We start from the raw sequence: 19,592 nt of genomic DNA, 5'->3' as shown, positions 1-19,592 counted from the left end.
CTCCTTCAAAAAGCAAAACGGGCCTATCAGGATGACTCAAAATTATGCTAAATAGAATTTAATAGCAAAATCTATGACTCCAATATCCCTATGCAGGCCAGACTTGGCTACTCATCCAAATATGTCCATTAAAGACACCAATAGTGATAAAGATGGAGAAGGAAGACATTGATCTAGTACATAGAAGACAGGAAGATATGAAAAGGTCCCGTATTTGGAGCATGCACGTAAAATTTTGGATTAAACAGAGGCAGAATTGGAGTAGGGGTAAGAGGTATGCTTAATTAAGCAGTTCTAGTCAAGGCACAATAATCTGGTTAACTATTGAGTCAGTTCTGGTTCTGCAAAGTGGTCTGAAGAAATCCTTATTGTTTGAGAAGATAAACTGGATCTCAGGAGATAGTTAATATTTCTTCAAGCTTCTACCCTACCATCATGGACAGTCTGTCTTATGAAGCCCTTCTGTTGTTAGAATCTAAGGTGTCTGCAGGTTTGAGGAAATGACTAGAGGCCTCTAGTCACCTTCAAGAACATGAAACAGAGCAAGGTGGTGGTGGTGGCGCTTGCATCTTAACACTTATTAGGCAGAGGCAGGCAGATTTCTATGAGTTCAAGGCTAGCCTGGTCTACAGAGTGAGTCCAGGACAGCCAAAGCTACACAGAAAAACTCTATCTTTAAAAAGCCATTAAAAAAAGAATATGAAACAGACTGTAGTAAAGAGCTGACAAGCCTCCTCCATTATTCTTATTTTTGTGCCTTAAGCCTTTAAGAGGAATGCAATAATGCACTGACTACTTTTACATCAACCACAAGTTAGAGTTATCTGAAAAGGAGGGAGCCTCAACTGAGAAAATGCCTCCATAAGGCCAAACTGTAGACCTTTTCTTAATTAGTGATCGATGTGGGGAGGAGGCATAGCCCATTGTGGATGGTGCCATCCCTGGGCTAATGGTCCTTCAGTTCTGTAATTCATCAAGCTGTGATGAGTTAGCCAGTAAGCAGAATTCTTCCAGGCCTCTGAATCATCCCCTACCTCCAAGTTCCTACCCTGCTTCAGTTCCTGCCCTCTCTGCTTTCGATGAGGAATTATTATATGGGACTGGAGTGAAATAACCCTCCTTCTCCCCCAGACCCTTGAAGTTGCTTTTGGTCATGGTGTTTCATCACAGCAATAATAACCCTAAGACAATAGGATAGGTATCCCTAGTTTCTAGATCCATGAATGATTAATGTACCTATGTACATAGGCAAGCAGATAATCTAAAGTAAAGAACACAGATGCAAAGGGAAGGTAGATACACTGGACTTTCATCCTGCTTTTATATACTTTGTGAGGAGCCCAAGTGAGGAGCTTAGTTTTTAATAAAAACAGCTTTAAAGTGCCTGTTCTCTCATCATGCCCAACACTCCCATATTTACACTGGGGATAGTGGCTTTGTGATCACTAATTCATTGTTATGATGATTGTATAGAACATAACTTCCTCAAATCACAAGAGCCAACTTTATTTTTATTCTGGTCTTCTGAAGGGGAGGAAGGTGCAATCTCTAAAAGCCACCTATGTGCCATAAACCTCATGAAGTAATTAATTATCTTTGTATTGGACCTTAAAAGTTCTATAAGAAAAAACCCCTGCAAAATAAAGATTAAAAGGTGTAAGAGTTAATTTCTATCTTCTTTTGAGCAAGCAATCTTCTGTTCTCTAACCTTTGAGAGCAACCTAGGAATAAGAAGCAGTTCACTTGTTCAGCTTTCTTCTGGCAGACTCATTGGTGTGAGTGTGAGCCAGGAGGTCTGGGCAAGGGGGGTTGGGGTCTTGCTGACTTCTTCCATTGTCTTATTATTAACCTACATTTATGTTGTTATCTGGTCTTCACAGGGCAAAAGCTGTTACAAGTCTATGTGAATCAGAATTGCACCCCAAACTCAATTACTTAGCAGGTACTTCTAAAACTTCATCTTCTTGGCTTTTCTCTATGGCAAGAACCTTTTTGTACCTGGGAGAGCTCCCCATGCCCACAGAACTCTGTGCATTCCCTAGAGATGCCACAACCAGCAGGGAGTACTACTGAGATAATTGCCTGCTGCTGTTACTCTGGTCCTGGTCACTGCTGAGAACAAACCTGCTCATTAGCCCTCATTGTGACATCTTTCCCCTCTCTAAACCCTAACAGGAAGGAACAATGGAGAAAATGGCATTTCACTGTTTAGGGGACAAACAGATAGGAGCCACTGGGCCCGGGCTCTAGCCAGGTCTTCATGTCTGTGCCTCAGGGGTGATCCAGACCTGCTGGACCCCAAGGGGGCTTCAGGGTAAGTGGTACACACTGCACAGTTCCCAGTTCCAAGTTAAATCACTGTGGATATCAGAATGAAAGGGGTGGGATAGGTATGGAAAAGAAATATTTGTTGTAGCCCTGACACCAGTTTGTATGTACACATCTTCTCAGCCTGGGCAGCAAGCAGTCAGGGAGGAATATGTTTGTTTCAGAAATCCTTTCAGGTCATAGCCCTTCTCCTACCTGCCATTTGCCCACCCTCTCACTCCATCCTGACCATGGGTTTCTTTAGCAAAATGGCTATTAGTAGCACCCTTCTTGTTTCTCATCTTTCATCACATGGGCACTAGTCCAGTAGTTACAATGTGTCCTGTGGTCGACCATAGGATTGTTCTTTTAGTTTGATAGTCCCTACGACATCATATTAGTCATGATCGTATGGCTGGTGGAGGGCATTCACCCATGCCCAGAGATGCCTTCCTGGAGCAAGAACAGCATGCTGCCTGGAAACTTAGGGGGCAAGGAAGGCAAGCATGAAGGAGGCTTTCTATTGGTTTCTTAGACTAACAACAGGTGGTTGAAAAGGCCAATGTGGTCTGGGAAGATTGGAAGCTGCCTTTAGGATTTAATTGGTATCATACTGAGTTGTCATCCACTCATAGGGCTGGGACCCCTGAAGTGGTGAGAGTATTGCTTCTGTGCTATGTCCAATGGCTATCTTTTCTCTGAAGGGACCCAGAAGAGGAGGACCAGAAGCACATACTGAGGAGATCCCCTGGCGCCCGGGGGCAGAGGGAGATGCATAAGTACAGTTATGGTTTGGAGACACCAGTACACTTGAGACACCTGAACTGGAGCACAGAACAACGAAGTCAGGAGGGCACTACCAAGCTGACTCGGCAGCCCAGTAAGAATGAGCCATCAACATGTCTGGTGCCCCATGGTTCCTGTGTGCCCTACCCTGGAAGCCAGGGCATGTTCAATGCCAGCAACATGGCTTCTTTCAGAGACTCACTAGACCATCCCACTGGTGTATACTGCAGTCAGATGAATAGACCCTTGCCGGATATCCACCAGGGCCAGATGGATCCTGCCGCCTGCCATATCCCCCAGGGCAGTCTGGGATCTAGGATCCCCCTGCCTGGAATGCAGCGCTTCACAGCTAGGGGATTTTCTACAGAGGATACAAAGTTGTCTGGCCTGCCAGTGACCATAGGCACCCCATGCAACCCAGTATTGTCACTGGAAGTGCCAATCAAGATGGAGAATGAATCTGGGTCCCAGGATATAGTTGAAGCCAGCACAACTAGCTGTGTGTGGCTGGGAACCACTGACATGGCCAGAAGACATCTGGTTGGTTTCCCTGCCAGGATGCACCTGAAAACAGAGCCCGACTATAGGCAGCAGGTCTGTACCCCACACCTTGGGCATGGTATGCTGGGAACTAATCCCCACAGCAGAGATACTATTGGATCCTGTAGGGAGCATGCTCCTCTTTACTCTGCACATTGCACCTGCCTGGATCCAGGGCCTCCTCATCACCTCTTCATGTGTAGCCACAGTGAGAGCCAGCACCCCTCATTGGACCAAGACTGCAGAGCTCCTATTGTTAAGCGTGAGCCTCTGGACTCACCATCGTGGGCTGCTCCTGGTCAGGTGACTGTGCCCAGGATGCTCCCTAAGAGTGCCTCTATAACTGTGATCCCATCCAAAGGCTCTGATGGGATTTTCCTACCCTAAAGTTGATGCTCTGCTGGAAATTCAGACCTTGGATAACGGGGAACACGATCAGAGGTTCTTACAGTGACACTCTTTACAGAACTCAGTGGGTGAAGCTGAGATTCCCTGCGTGTAGCCTAGCAGTAGAGCATTCTGAACCACATAGAACATCAGAGGATTCTCATGCATAAACCTCAACCTGTTCAAGTGGACAGCATTTCACTTTGAGAAATTAAAATGTTTGGGGAAGTAGCTAGCAGTATTCTATGCTGGGCAGGGCTCAACTGATTGTCAAAGTGATATTATGTTCCTGGTGCCCAAGCTTGATGCACCTCCTGCCTGTATGCAGCAGGAGTTCAGAGGCATTTAATCAGGAACTGAGGCTGTACTTGTAGTCAGGGAAACACCATGGTTTTTTGGTGGGTTGCTGAGTATGGTTTATGTACCTGTATCCCTGAGTACATCATATGGTAGAGGCCAGGAACTAGGAAAGCACAGCACACAGAAAAGGGTGAAGCCATACTGAGGAAGAAGCATTGCCCTGGCTATTGTCTACAGGGCTTCAAGTAAGGGCAACAGTTCCTAGCCCAGGGAGACTTAGGGACAAAAAGGCAGCCACTATTTGTTTTGAATTGTAAAGACAATGCACTCTAATTGTAGGAAATGTGGATATCGTGTATAAAACAGAAAGGAAGAGTCACCAGGAACTGCTGGCAAAATGACTATGGCTGGGGGTGCAGTTGAGAATGTTCCAAGGAAGGGCTTAGACCAGAAATCCTGCTCCATTAGCACAGGATCCACTGAACAGGAAAAAGCCTGTTGGGCTCTGCCTGTCTGTTTGGTTCAAAGTCTTTCTCAGGGATGAACATCCATCTCTGATGCTACTTCCCCTGAGGTCTTAGGAATGGCAGGAGTTTGCTGGAAAGGCCTTGTGGCTAGTTCTACTAGGTAGTCTCTTCAGCATCGATTTTCTTTCCTTTACCTATGGTTCCAGGGTACCATTGCTTAGCCAATAGCTTAGTCAAAGAAGCTGTCTGGCAATGCCTATCAACTTATCAGAATCAAGATGGTTGAGCAGAACTAGGTCTTCGGCCCAGCTTTTGAGCTGTTTGGCTCTCAAGAAGACTTAGCGTGGGACCAGGATACAACTGAAGATCTCATAGAACTGAGAATACTCAGTGTGAGAGCCCAGGGCCTTGAGCTCTCTCTGTCCTTAGCTCACAGAGGATTTTCAAAGGGCAGGAGTTGTGCTGTCATAGATGTAAGGCATGCTTAGACCTCCACTCCAGCTTTCCCATTACCTAAAGTCTGAAGCCAGGATGGTGTCCCAGCTCTTCCCCCTGTGCCCAGCCACTGGTCTTCCTCCTTTCCTCAAACTGCACCAGTTTATACACTGCTTATACATTTTGCCAAGCATATCATACCTGTGGTATTAATGAATAACAGATAGAATTTGAGTCTTCCTCAGCACTTCCTGTTCTAGACACATGTCCAGCTCCTAAGGGCAGGACATGCTCACACTACTCAAGTGTCTTCCAATCTAGTATTTCTCTCTGAAAGTACTTAGTTACATTCCCATTCTAAGCTATATTCATCATCCTATACATGTCCTATACAAGGAGCAGAGAACACAGTAGACTGTTATGTTCCAATATATACAACATTTACCAAGTGTCCTGGAGCCAGTGAAAGAAACCTAGGGAAAGGGACTATGAAGATGGACTTCAGAGACATAATTAGACATGGTGGCATGCATTCCAGCACTTGAGAGATTGAAGCAGAAGATAAGCAGTTCAAGCCTACATCAGACCTTGTCTCAAAATAAAACAAAATACTACATACTTACCAATTTTGGCCAGATCCCCATCCCCTTGCTATGTAATCAAAGAAGAGCTGTGTCCCCAGTGAAGTCCATATGTCCTCTGCCCAGGTACTCTGAACCTTTCAGATGTACCTCATCTGCACTCCTGCCGGGATGACTTACCAAACATGGAGTGTGGGCAGCTAAACCGGGACCTGGGCTTCCCTGAAGGTCAGGCTTTGTGGACACGGAGTTCTGCACTTGGTTGTCATTTTAGCAGATTTTGTGTTTTGGGGGCACCACATCACATGGCAAGCTTGTGATGGTGTCTCCCAAACCTGCACATTTGCTCACTCACCACAAATCTCCAGTCCAGCTTGCACAGGAAGTGGACAGAGGTTGTTCCTCTTTTAGCATTTCACCATATACACTAACTACAGGTTCATGTTTTTTGTGATAGCTAGCTTTTGCCTATATGGCTAAAAAATATCAAATTCCTGAGGAGGAATAAATACAAAGTGCCCTTATATTTGCAGTTTCTACTGGGGAAAGTCCTCAAGAACTTTAAGCATGCACCACAGTGCAGCTGTCTGTGCTATTTTCCTGGTGCTCTGTTTTAACAGAGAATCCAAAATGCATTTCTCATGTGGTGATTTGTACTACATTTGCAAAACTTATGTAAAATAAATCTCATGTTTCCATGTGTTTAGTGTGAGATTGTGTGCCTTTTCCTTCAGAGAGTGTTTTGGAGTCACATCCTAGAACAGCAGAAGGGGGTAATACATGTAAAAGCAGAAAGGTTGGAGTTAAGGGTTGGTTTTGGGTCTTTCTCTGCTCTCGTTGGCGGTCAGGACCCTCATGTGCCCTAGAATACTCGGGACTCACACTGCCTGTGAAGAGTGAGGAAGGTATAGCAGAGGGATCTTTTCACTCAATGACATTTTTATCCTGCAATAGATACATTTTAACCTTTTTTTCTTTATGGCTTATGTATTTTCACAACAGTCTGTGGCTTTTGGCAAAACCTGGGAATTTAATGCTAATGTCACCACCCACAATTTTTTTTCAGGCTTAATTGGCCATTGTGTGAAAACTTCCTCCACTACTAACCCCTTTGTTTCCTTATGTTTAAAATTTTCTCTTATTACAGTTTCACCTTGTTTAATCCACTTACCTGTACTCATTTGAACATATTTTTACTTCCCACTCTATTCTCAATTATGCATCATCAAGTCTCCCTTTTCCCATGCTCTCTGCTGTCTGAAGTCCTCTATGCTCCCTCTCTTGTCTCTGTTCTACTTGTTTGGAAGCTACAATTCTATCTCCTTGGTGCATATTTAATAACATCTACTATGTAGCTCATCAAGAAGTCTGGCCTCTGAGAACATGAACAGGTTTTGGCCACATCAAGACTCACTTCTATTGAGATTCAGGGGGCCCAAAGAGCCCTTCTGGATTTTCTTTGCCAAAGGCTAGGCCTTAGCACTATTCTTCTGGCTGAGGAGGAGGAATCTGTCCCAAGTGCAGTGTCTTTGACCGCCTTCTCTACTCTAGGGCCCAGCATAGTCATGTAGTGTTCTAGCCATCCCCAGGATAGATCATTTCTGTTGTGTTTCTGGACCCACCCGTTAACCAAGGAAGCTCTGAGGTGATCATCTGGGTTTCTAGAGGGAGTCTCCCTCTGCTCTTCACCTACCTGGAACCTGAGCCTTCCCCTTTTCTGTGTTTAAACGTGGCTTTGGTCTTACTCTTCCTGCTTCAGGGCAGCAGACCCTTGAGTCACTGTGTCATTTTTCCTTTCCCTACCTTGGCTCTGGTTATTGGCTATGCCTGCCTATGAACTTACCTGTGTATTCAAATGTATGCTTAGCATATTCATCCAATGATACCCCCCTCCCCAGTGTTTCCTGAGCTTTGTCACTCTGTGGCTTGCCAAAACCAAAAATTCTTATTTTATCTATGCATTTTTTATTTTTTTATTTTTTAGTTGGAAGGGAACAGAAGCTGAGTCATTTACTGAAGCAGTTCACCTCTAACTAGGCTGGTTAACTGAATCTGTCAGGCAGCACCATTACTAAACACTCCACTACAGAGTGGGCAGCAGTAGATTAGGGTTAGATACAGCTTTGTCTTAGTAGCTGTGCCTCCTGACTTTGAAGTTAAACATTCATGAAGCTGAAATTCCTCCTGTTTTGTCATAAACTAAGGGATCAGGGCATTTTCCGGTTGCAACTCCTACACCAAGGGAGGGTCTGCATCTTCAAAAGACTGACTTCATCATATAATTTGTATTGTGGTTATGACAGGTTACCTACATTGTTCTTTCATTTACTGAAGATCTACTCCATCATCCATTGGTTTGGGAGAGCCAGACTTTGTAGTGATGTTATGAGTAGGCACACAACTCAACAATATATGCAGAAAAGGTGAAAAAAAAAAAAAAACCCGTCAGGGCAGAGTTGTCATACCTAATAGGTGAATGGAAGAACCTAAACCCGCCAAAATTTACTAAAAGTTCGTATCAGTGTGGGAAAGTCTCCGTATCGACAGAGGTATGAGAACAAGGTTTCTCGCTGTTATAGGTACGCAGCGACATGATGCTTCACTGAGTTGGAGTAATTCTGTCAGCAGCTTTTTTGCTTGTTTTTGTTTTCTTCATGGCTTCTATGTGCTATGTGAGCAGCTATCAGCAGCAGTCCACTCTCTGTGGCACTGTCCTGAATACTCGAAATCTACTAGCTGTCAGAAACCTCTGGGGGACGAGGGCGAGGCCAGCAAGAAGAAAACAACACACGAAATATAAATAGTGGAATCTTGAACACAAGACACAGTAAAGAGATGGAGAGGTGTGGAGAGACTAAGGTAGCTAAGGGGAGGAACTGAGCAAGGGCAAACCTAAGAGGTGAATCCGGAGAGAAAAGGTGGGTACAGCAGGTTCCACTTAAAAAAAGAGGATCGGGAGAGGGCCAAACGTCAGACGGCGGAGCCAGGCCTGAATCCGTAATCCCTGATCCTGAGTCTGTGTCACCAGGAGCAGAACAAGTTCCCTAAGAATCTACCGAAAGATTGCCCACACTCGCCTTCAAGGTTACCCAGGTCCCGTCCTTCCGTCCAGACGCCGGAAACGGAAGTGACACACTGCACACTTCCGGTCCGGCTCCGGGAGGTGGAGGCGGCGGTGCGGACGGTGAGGAAGCTCTGCTCTGACAGCCTTGGGTCAGTGTGCGGTGGGCGGGGCGCTGGGCCCTCGACTCTGGCTCAGTGTACCCCTCAGTGGGTTTGTCCTTGGCGAGGGACAACATCGGCCGACGTTTCTGGCGGGGGTGACACCCTCTGGTGCGGGTCCCTGGGCGGGTTTGGGTTTGTCCTCGTTGTGCGTCCCCTCCCATCCCCTTGGTCGGAGCTGTTTCTACCCTCAGAGTTCCCTTTTGCCATAGACGCCGAAAATCTGACAGTCCTCAAGCTGCCTTTGGAAGCAGATTTTGTGGCGATCCCGTATTATTTTTTATTTTTTGATTCTCCGTGTTCAGGCTTATGAGTGGATTTTTTTTTCTTGCAAAGGTTTCTTCTTTTTCTTCTTCTCCTCCTCCTCCTCCTCCTCCTCCTCCTCCTCCTCCTCCTCTTCCTCCTTCTTCTTTTTCTTCTTCTTTTGTCAGCTTTTCTTTTGCATCTGGCTTGTAGCACTGCCACTGGATTGCCTTTCCTTTTGCATCTGGCTTGTAACACTGCCACTGGACTGCCTTTTACCTGTCAGCTGGAGTGAGTGACTCCATGCCAGGGGGAGTGGTTTGGTATTGAGTTTAATACCTAGCCCTGTAAATAGAATTATACAAGTTTTAATGTTGTTGGGAATGCTGAAGATAACATGTCAAGTTAAAGAAAGAAAGAAAGAAAAAAAAGCCTGCAATGAGTCAGCCCTGTTAGAAGTGGTTGTGGAATCCTATTTCTGTGGCCTGCTCAGATTTCCTTTTTGGGTCGGTGTAATTTTATAGTCAGAAGATGAAGATGGTGTTTACAATGCTATTCCACTTGAATGAAAAATGCAGAGAGAGAGAAATGCACAGGGAGAAGCTACATAACTGGAAATGTACAATGGATTTTGGTGGTTTTCTGAGAATACTTGGGAATAGAGAGTGAAAGATTCCAGGAGGTAGGTCTCTATCATATCTGTGGATGTTGAGTAGCTGAAGTCAAAGGGAGCAATGTTATTCATCCCCTCGTTTGCTGGATAGTTAGCAAATGGCCAGTGTAGGTCCGTGACTAGGATAGTATTAGATATTAGACTACAGGGTGATTGACCTAGTACATCTGTGCTTAGGGGAAAAAGACTACTCAAGTAAGGGTAATAATATACCTTTTGCTGTCTTACCTTTGTGCTTAGAAGTGTTAAAAAGTGAAAAATGGAATCTTGGTCACCCAGAACAGTAGTAAGGGAGTCATGAGACTCGTGCTTGCCCACTAGGCTACTGAGGTGTATGTAATAGCTGTTGTCTTCCAGTGACTAACTACCCCATGGACATGGGCAGCAATAGGGTGAGCTCCAGAAATGAAAAGCTGGTCTTTTATAGGGCTAAGAATTGTGTTAGAGCCGCCTTTGACATAGTCTAAGTCCCTGTGTAAATATTCTCTCTGTGTGACTATCTTAACACCTGTGTAATATCCCTGCTTCTCTCTGTTCCAAGGTAAAATCTTCTCAGCAATTGAATTCTAAAGATTTGCAGTTTTGTTAAGGAGTTTATGACCCAAGTTCAGCTTTCATTTCTAGCTTGCTAATTTAAATGTCATAGAAATTCTCCATTAGTTGCATGGTGACTATGTGACCTTTGCATGTGGAGTCATCATTTCATTTTAACATGCCCTCTCCTTTGTGTATATAGTGTACCTGTGGTATGACATGTGCAAAGATTCTGCCTGCTTTTTGACTATGAAGGAGACAGACCTGGAGGCTGTTGCAACAGCAGTCCAAAGGGTTGCTGGGATGCTTCAGCGCCCAGACCAGCTGGACAAAGTGGAGCAGTATCGCAGAAGGGAGGCTCGGAAGAAGGCCTCTGTGGAGGCCAGGCTAAAGGTAGGAGACCATAATAATGATGGGACAGAGCCATTTTCCTCCAGTTTCTGTTCTCTACTACCCTGCTTGCCTATAGCCCTATTTTATGAAAATATTTTCTCAACTGAGGTTGACTCAATCTTGTGTCAAGTTGTCATCAAATTAGTCAACACAGTATAATACATATTATGTATATATGTATACATATATATAAGTATATATATGTATAAGTATATGTATATATATATATACTTATATAGTATATAAGTATATATATATAAATATATACATATACTTAAATCTAGATTCTGTATATTAAAGAAAACATGGTATTTTTGTCTTTTTTCTTAACTGTTTTCTCTGGTTCCTTTCATTTGGACTAGCAGTTCTCAAACTGTAGATCATGATCCCTTTGGGGATCAAGCGACCCTTTCACAGGGGTCAGTCACCTAAGACCATCAGAAAACATACATTTACAGTAATGTTCATAACAATAGCAAAAGTACAGTTATGAAGTAGCAAGGAGCAGGGTAGTGGTGGTGCACATCTTTAATCCTAGCACTTGGGAGGCAGAGGCAGGTGAATCTCTGAAAGTTCAAGGCTATCCTGGTCTTCAGAGCAAGTTCCAGGACAGCTAAGGCTGTATAAAGAGACCCTGTCTAGAAAACCTACCAACCAACCAACCAACCTATCAAACAAAATGAAGTTGCAACAAAAATAATTTTATGGTTGAGTTCACCATAAAATGAGGAATGTATTAAAGGGCTGCAGCATTAGTAAGATTGAGAACCACTGCACTAGACTCTTTTCTTCATATCTCATAATCCCCTTTAACTTTTATGGTGTGTTTCTCTCTCTCTCTCTCTCTCTCTCTCTCTTTCTCTCTCTCTCTCTTTCTCTCTCTCTCTCTCTCTCTCTCTCTCTCTCTCTCTCTCTCTCTCTCTCTTTCTGTATGTACGTAAATCCAATTTCTTTAATTCTGAATGAAAACATGCAATATTTGTTTTTCTGAGTCTGACTTATTTAATCAAAATGATCTCTAGTTTCTCTCATCTATTTTTCTGCAAATGACATAATTTCATCTTTCTTCACAGTTGGATAAAATTCTATTTTGTACTTTATTCATTCATCTGTTGCTGGACTTCTAGGCCAGTTCTGTGTCTTGGCTCTTGTGAATAGTCTGATTGCAGCAATAAGCACAGATGTGCTAGTAGTATCTCTTTGGCTTGTGACATAGATTCTTCTGGATATATTCCTAGGGTGATATAACTGGATTGTATGGTAGTTTTATGTTTTGAAGATACCTCCATACTGATTTCATGTGTATCATATGCCTGTCTGGTATCTGCACAGGTCAGAAGAAGGCATTAGGTGTCCCAGGAACTGGAGTTATGGGTTGTGAGCCACCATGTGGGTGCTGGGGACTGAAGCCAGAACTACAAGGGCAGTAAGTGCTCTTGATCACCAAGCCATCTCTCTGCTTCCCAGGAAGTTTTTTTTTTTTTTTTTAAATGACAACCATTATGTTTGGAGTGAGAGAGAATATTAACACACACTTTTGTTTATTCAGCTATCCTTGCTTGTTTGATTGATTGTTTTGTGTGTGTGTATGATGTTTTTAGACAAGATCTCACCATGCACCTCTGGCTGGCTTTGTACTCCCTATGTAACCCAAACTGGCCTCAAATTCACAGTAGTTCTTTTGCTTTAGGGCTGGAATGCAGACTTTACAGTTGTGTGTCACCACATACACTCAGTATAGTTTTAATTGCATTTTCCTAAAGGATAATGTTGTTGAACATTTTTTCATGGATCTTATTTTTTTGTTTTTTTGCCCATTGCATTTATTCTTTTGATAGCTGTATGTTCAGTTTGTTAGCTTGTTAATGGAGATTTGGGGTGTGTACGTGTGTGCGTGTGTGTGTGTGTGTGTGTGTGTGTGTGTGTGTGTACACGTGTGTGTGTGTGTGTACGTGTGTGTACATGTGTGTGTGTATGGGTATGTGTTTTACTTTTTTATGGATGGTAGGTATTAATCTCTTGTTGGATATAGAGAATGCAAAATTCTGTTTTGTAGGCTGTCTTTTCACTCTTTTGATTGTAACATTTTCTGTTTAGAAGCTTTTTTATTTCTTGTTGTCCTGTTTGTCAGTTCTTAATGATTATTTCTTGAGCCTATTTGACTTCTTTTCAAGGAATCTTGCCTATGCTTATAGCTTACAGTGTTTCTCTGTTTTATTGTAGCATTTCAAGCCTTACATTAATGTCTTTGATCCATTTTTAATTGATTTCTGTGCAAAGTGAGTGACAGGAATCTGGTTTTATTCTTCTACATGTGAATACTGAATTTTCCCAGCACTGTTTTAAGGAGAGCATCTTTTCCAATTATGGTTTTGATACCTTTACCAAAGGCTAGATGGTTATAGCTGTAATGTATTTTCTTTCTTTTCTTAATCTTTAGCCTGTTCCACTAGTTGGGTCAGGTTTCATGAAAGCACCATGCTGTTTTTGTTTTTTGGCCTTGTAGTATAATCTGAGAACAAGAATTGTAATGCCTAAAATATTGGTTTTCCTGCTTAGAACTAATTTGACTGTATTTTGAAGTCCCGTGCTTCTCTAACAATTTCAGGATTGCTTTTTCTTATTTCTTTGTTTTTATATATCTCTTAGTTCTTTAAAAGTTTTTAGTGCACCTAAAAACTTTTTAGTTGTCTGAAATGTGTTTTGATAATACTCATCTCTCCAACTCTTCCCAGATCCATTTCCATTTCTTTATCCAACCAACTTTGTATCCTTCTAAAAAAAGAAAACAACCTTCCAAAACCAGTTTGTGCTGCCCAGATATCCGTCTTCTCCTGGAGTGGAGTCAACTTACTAGGTGCTAGACTCTTAGAGAAAACTGACCCTTCTTTTCCCAACAGGTAACAATTGCCAACATCTCTGCCAGGCATGGGACTGTGTGCCCAGCTCCCTGGCATTCAATCTGGTTTGGGCGTGTACAAGTGTTATGTATACTGTCAAAACCATTGTGAGTTCATCTGTGCAGCTGCTGTACTGTACCCAGATGTGCCCCTGTGACCATTCACTGCCTCTGGCCCTTACACATTGTCTGTCACCTCTTCCACAATGGTCTCTGACTGAACTGATTTTTGGAAGGGATGGTGAGGTGCAAGAGATACGTTACCTTTAGGGCTGAGCATTCTACACTTTCTTATTCTCTGCACCTTGGCTAGTTGAATTTCTGTGTTAAACATCATCCACTGAAAGTGGAAGCTTCTTAGGTGAGGATCGAGGGATGCATTGATCTAAGTGTGTAGTGAAAGTTATTAGGAATCAATTTAATACTGTGTCCCTTTAGCAAAATAATAGTAGGTTCTCCTCTGAGGCCTGTGAACTGTTTAGCCATGAGTTCTTGGCTTAGAAGTGATACCGGGGTGAGTTTTATCTTGTGGAGCTGGGTTAAATCCAAGCAGAAAGTAGTTGGTTACTCCCATGGTGTTTGTGCCATGACTGCACCAATAGGCATGTCTTGACAGACCAGTCATTGTTGTAGCTCACAGAGCTTACAGCGGAGTGTGACCGATGATCTCTTTTCTCTTCTGGTAGCTTACATGGCACCCTCCAGCACTACAAAGCTCTTCAGTAGGGATGAGGCTTCTGGGTCTGTAGCAGCCTCATTTTCCCAGGTTCTATCACTCAACTGTGTGGTATCTTCAACCACAGGTCTGTACCATCAAGGACCGAGAGCATAACTAAGAACAGTGCATTAGCCTGTAATGTTTAAAGTCTATGGGACCACACTGGCCAACAGCTCCAAAAGAAATAACCTGTTTCTGGTGCTGGACTTTTTATTTGTTAGCCTCCAGTGTCTAGTAAGGGCGTTGTTGCCCTGTGACAGGCTTACTCCATGTTTTAGTTAGGATTACTGTTGCAACCTAACTAAAAAACATGACCAAAGAAACCTGGGAAGTAAAGGGTTTATTTGGCTTACACCTTCCACAGCACACTGTTCATCATTGAAGGAAGTCAGGACAGGAACTCAAATAGGACAGGATCCTGGAGGCAGGAGCTAATACAGAGGCCATGGAGGGGTGCTGCTGACTGACTTGCTCCCATAGCTTTGCTCAGCCTGCTCTCTTATAAAGCCCAGGAATGACACCACACACTATGGGCTGGTCCCTACAATATCAATCACTAATTAAGAAAATTCCTTACAGCTAGAGTCTTATGGAGGCATTTTCTCAGTTGAGGTTCCCTCCTTTCAGATGACTCTAGCTTGCACCAAGTTGACATAAAACTAGCCAGGACACTCCATTTTGACTCTGTATTATGTCTGTTTAGAACATTTCTATAATAGGTGACCTCATTTCTTTAGTGTTATTTATCCCTTCCCATACTCCTGCTGTAGCCTCCGCTTCCTTACCTCAGTTTAACCCTGCCCATTTTGTGCCTTTTAGCCCTTTATACTAGTACATTCTGTCTTTCCTCCCATGAACATTTCTTCTCATGGCCCCTTGGTAATTTCCTGACCTCTATGGGTATTCCAAACAAAATACACCCCCCACCCCCTACCCCCACCCCCAGTGTAAAATTGCTTTAGCTCTTTTGGGTCTTGTGCTTTTATAACAACTTTAGGTTTGTTTTTTCAGTTTTGTGAAGAATGTCATTGAGATTTTAATGAGGGTTGCATGAATTTGCATCTGCTGTTCTCACAAAATTAAATGAGCACAAAACTAAAAGAGGTTTTTTTTTTTATCTTCTAGTGTCTTCAATTTCTTTCTGCAGTGTTTTAAAGTTTATATTATTGAGCTCTTTCTGTTCCTTGCTGATGTTTGTTTCTGGGTACATATTGTTTGTTTTGAAGCTATTGTGAGATATAAGATTTTAAAAAAACCAGTTTCTTGGCAATTTAGGTACAAACTATATAGAAAAGCTCCTGATTTTATGTTGATATTCTGCTATTGTGCTGAAAGTGTTTATCAGGTGTGTAAGCTTCCTGATGAAGTCTTAAAGGTCTTTTAAATACAGGGTCATGCCATCTGTAAATAGGAGTAATTTTACTTTTTTTTTCTCTTTGTGTTCCTCTGCTTTCTCTTGCTCATTGCTGTCTGTAAGACTTAACAGTACTACAGTAAGAGTGAATAGAGTAGCACTTGTCTCATTCCTAATTTTAGAGGAAATGCTTTCAATTTTTAACAATTAGTATAATGCTGGCTATAGGTTTGTCATAAATACTCTTTATTTTCTTTCTATTCCTAAATTCTTCAGGGATTTTATTGTGTAAGGTATTGAATTTATCTGTGTCTGTTGAGATGGGTCATGTGATTTCTGCCTTTCAATCTTATTTATGTGCTGTCTTATGTTTATTGATTTGTGCTTTTAACTATTCTTGCATCTCAGGAATGAAACCAATTTTATTATAATGATGAACTTCTTGATATGTTCTCAAATTCAGCTTTTGAGTATTTTACTAATAATTTTATTTCTTCTATGTTTACCAGGAAAGTTGGTCTACTGTAGTTTTCTTTGTTGTTATTATTGTTGTATCCTTAGACTACTGCTGTTTATCAGGGTAATACTATCTTCAGAGAATGATTTTGGTAGGGTTTCTTTTCTGCTTTCTGAAATGGTTTGAGGAGCATTGGTATTAGCTCTTCTTTAAAAGTCTTATAGAGTTTAGTGAAGAATGTGTGTAGCCCAAGGTTTCCCTTGTTTGGAGACTCTATACTAGTTCTGTCTTGTGATTCGTTTCAGGTATGTTGAAGTTGTTTATGTTCCTTGATATAACTTGGTGGGTCATATGTATTTAGGAACTTATTTATTTCTTAGATCTTGCAGTTTGGGGACCATAGCATTAAATTATTCCCTAACAAGCCTTTGGATTTCCTTGGTATCTGTTGGCCCCCTTGCCATCTCTAATTTTTATTAATTTGGGCCATTGTTCCCATCTTGGTTATTTTGTCAATCTTTCTTTCTTTTTTTTTCAAAGAGCTAACTCTTTGGTTGATTCTATGTATTGCCATTTTAATTTCCATTTTATTAATTTCTGTCCTGATCCTGATCTTTATTATGTTTTTGCTGTTTGAATTTATCTTGCTCTTGTTTTCCTAAGATCCTGAATTAGGTCCTTAGTTAATTGGTTTGAGAGTTCTGATTTTTATTTTCATGTAAACATTCAAAGCTATGAACTTTTCTTAAGATAATCTTAGCTATATTCTAATGATTCTGATAAACTGAGCTTTTATTTTCATTTACTAAGAATTTAAAGAAAAAAATTTAAAACAAGCTTTTTAATCAACTTCATCATAAGTATTCTTATAACTGAACTTGGATAGGCCTACTTGCCCAGCAGGTTGCAGGTGATGGATTCACATTTTCTAGGCTCAAGGGTGGGCGGCCTCTGCATGCCACAGGTATCTGAGTAACAGCATAGAGCTTGCTTGGCAGAAGGTTGGCGCAGATCAACTGGGTCAGCTATTTCAAGGTGGTCAGCAGCACCGGCTGAAGGAGTACCTGAAGCACTGTCAGATAGGTGCTCCACAAGCAAGCGAGCCCAGAAAAGCAGCTCAGCCTGGGGAGCCTGGCACCTCTCCCACAGTTAGGGCCAAGCCAGGCAGTGGGTGCTCCAGGTTTGTCAGGCAGGGCTCCTGTGTTCAAATCATAGGCACAGCTTCAGACGTCAGCAGGACATGGAGACCTGGCCACAGCCCCACACGATCTACCCATCCTCTTTAGGTGCTGGTGTTTAAATGAGGCCCTGAGGGGAACTGTCTTCCACCCAGGACCAAGCCTAGCCCATCCCAGCTTCTCTCCCCAACAGTGTGCAGGGACCAAAAGAATAAAAAATAAAAATAAAAAACGAGGCACTGATGTCCAGGCAAACTCTGGCTCAGGGGACCCAACTGAAGCACATGGTCCCTCTTTTAAAAAAAAAAAATTATAGCAAAATGAAAGGACAGACATGGCCCCTCAGAATGAGCCGCGACAGGTATGCCTGCATCTCTAGCCAGAGTCCTGCCGGTCCTACAGTCAGCAGCAGTCCCAGCAGCAGGGCCCTCAGGCTGCTCCACAGTGATTCCAGCCGCTGCTGCTGTTGCTGCAGTCACTGTCCACTGAGAAGAGCCAAATGCCTTTTGGTACATCTGTTGGCATAGGCAGCAAGTGACTTGCCCTGGTTGCCTGCGCTGCTGGCTGCTGTTTTGACTCTGCATGATCCCAGTGACCTGCGGGGCTCTCTTCTATGTTGGAGGCTGTGTCTGCTGTGGTAGCGGGAGTTGCTCAGTGGGGCCCATGGGCAGTTCAAATCGAGGGTGCATGAACTTACAGAATGGTCCCTCAGGGCAGAATCCAACGAGGTAGTTCACACAAATGACTCTCCGGGTGTGCCGATGCCTACAGAAACCGAGCTTACAGAAGCTACGGTCATACCAAGGACAGTCCTTGATCTTGGATTCAGGGTCGATGTGCAGGAAAGGGCACTCCTTATTGCTGCATTCCCCGAACTTGGAGGAAAAGTAGTGCTCAGGCATCTTGGTCATGTCATATTCATGCAAGAACTCACACTGGTCCCTTTTCTTGCACAGTCCTCTCAGCCATTTTTGCACACAGCTGTCTTCTCACCACTAATGTGGTAGAATGGGCACATGCCCCCTTTGCCACAAGCAGCTTTCCAAAAGAATTCACAGACTGCAGCCCCCAACTTATCCATGCCGGGGAAGGGCAGCGGCTGCACCCCAAGCTGCTGCTCCACGGAGATCTCCAAGTCGAACTTGATGTCCACGCTGGCGATGATTTCTGCCGCCGCCTGAATTTTTAGATTTCTACTCTGATTTTTTGATGACCTACTGATTATTTTATTTAGTCTCCCAATTATTTTTATAGATTCTGTAGTCACTCACTGTTGATTGCTTATTTTGTTCCATTGTGATATAGTAAGATATAAGAGATTATTTGAATTTTTTTGTATTTGTTAAGACATACTTACTGTATGGACTAAAATGTGATCTGTGTTGTAGAAATTTCCATAGCTGGATGAGAAAAATGTATATTAGTCAGATGTTGGCTTGAATACTCTGTAGAATAAGGTGTGTATGACCTGTTATTATGTGAAGATATGAATGCAGTCCAACATAAAATACTAAGGTTATTTAAAACATGACAATTTTTTTTAAAAATCCTATTGTGAAGTTGAGCGCAAACTTTGTAGGTAACAAATCATTTTGAAGTGTCAATAAGCTAGGCATGCCTGTGTATAGATAAGCTTTTAGGTTCATTTGTTCTGTGGTATAATTTAACAATGAAGTTTCTTTATTGATTTTTAGTCTAGATGACCTATTGATAACAGTAGGATTTTTTATTAAATGATTATTGAAGTATCAGGACCTGTCTTCCCTTTTATATCCAGTAGTATTTTATAAAATCATGAGACCCATTATTTGGTACATCTATATTTACAATTGTTGTATGTTTTTGATGGAGTGTTCCTTAATTAATATGCATTGGTTTTTATGTCTTATGACTAGTTTTGGTATTAAAACTACTTTATCAGCTCTCAGAATAATGGCTTAATTTTTGTTTGAAGTCTATTTTATCCTATTTCAATAAAGCTAAGGACCTTCTTTTCAGCTTTTATTTGTTCCAAAGTAACTCAGCTTCTGTCCTTCATTCTCAGTCTATGAATATCAATGCCCATGAAATATGATTCTTGGAGATGATAGATACTTGGATCTTGCTTTGTTTTTTTTT

The 19,592-nt window shown here is 42.4% G+C and overlaps 2 protein-coding genes and 1 pseudogene across 5 annotated transcripts in view; 2 read left to right on the top strand and 1 right to left on the bottom strand.

Moving 5' to 3' along the window:
* Ahrr (aryl-hydrocarbon receptor repressor) overlaps positions 1-6,501 on the top strand; it is a 94,371-nt gene extending 87,870 nt beyond the window's left edge. For both annotated transcript variants that reach the window (XM_031360397.1, XM_031360396.1), the window contains 3 exons: positions 1,881-1,942; positions 2,176-2,314; positions 3,012-6,501. In XM_031360397.1, the coding sequence (XP_031216257.1) occupies positions 1,881-1,942; positions 2,176-2,314; positions 3,012-4,020 (1,210 nt within the window). In that variant the 3' untranslated portion in view covers positions 4,021-6,501. The remainder of the gene's footprint in view (positions 1-1,880; positions 1,943-2,175; positions 2,315-3,011) is intronic.
* Positions 6,502-8,936: 2,435 nt separating this feature from the next.
* Positions 8,937-19,592, top strand: part of Exoc3 (exocyst complex component 3) — a 40,019-nt gene continuing 29,363 nt past the window's right edge. Inside the window, exons 1-2 of one of the 3 annotated variants that reach the window (XM_031359869.1) lie at positions 8,937-9,016; positions 10,678-10,868. In XM_031359869.1, the coding sequence (XP_031215729.1) occupies positions 10,695-10,868 (174 nt within the window). In that variant the 5' untranslated portion in view covers positions 8,937-9,016; positions 10,678-10,694. Of the gene's footprint in view, positions 9,017-10,677; positions 10,869-19,592 lie in introns of those variants that run through there. The other 2 variants (XM_031359870.1, XM_031359871.1) reach the window with 2 other exon arrangements.
* Positions 18,086-19,592, bottom strand: part of LOC116083816 — a 2,058-nt pseudogene continuing 551 nt past the window's right edge.

The sequence above is a fragment of the Mastomys coucha genome, unplaced genomic scaffold (assembly GCF_008632895.1).
Source record: "Mastomys coucha isolate ucsf_1 unplaced genomic scaffold, UCSF_Mcou_1 pScaffold8, whole genome shotgun sequence".
Lineage (NCBI taxonomy): Eukaryota > Metazoa > Chordata > Mammalia > Rodentia > Muridae > Mastomys > Mastomys coucha.
This window is presented reverse-complemented; position numbering and strand designations above follow the sequence as displayed.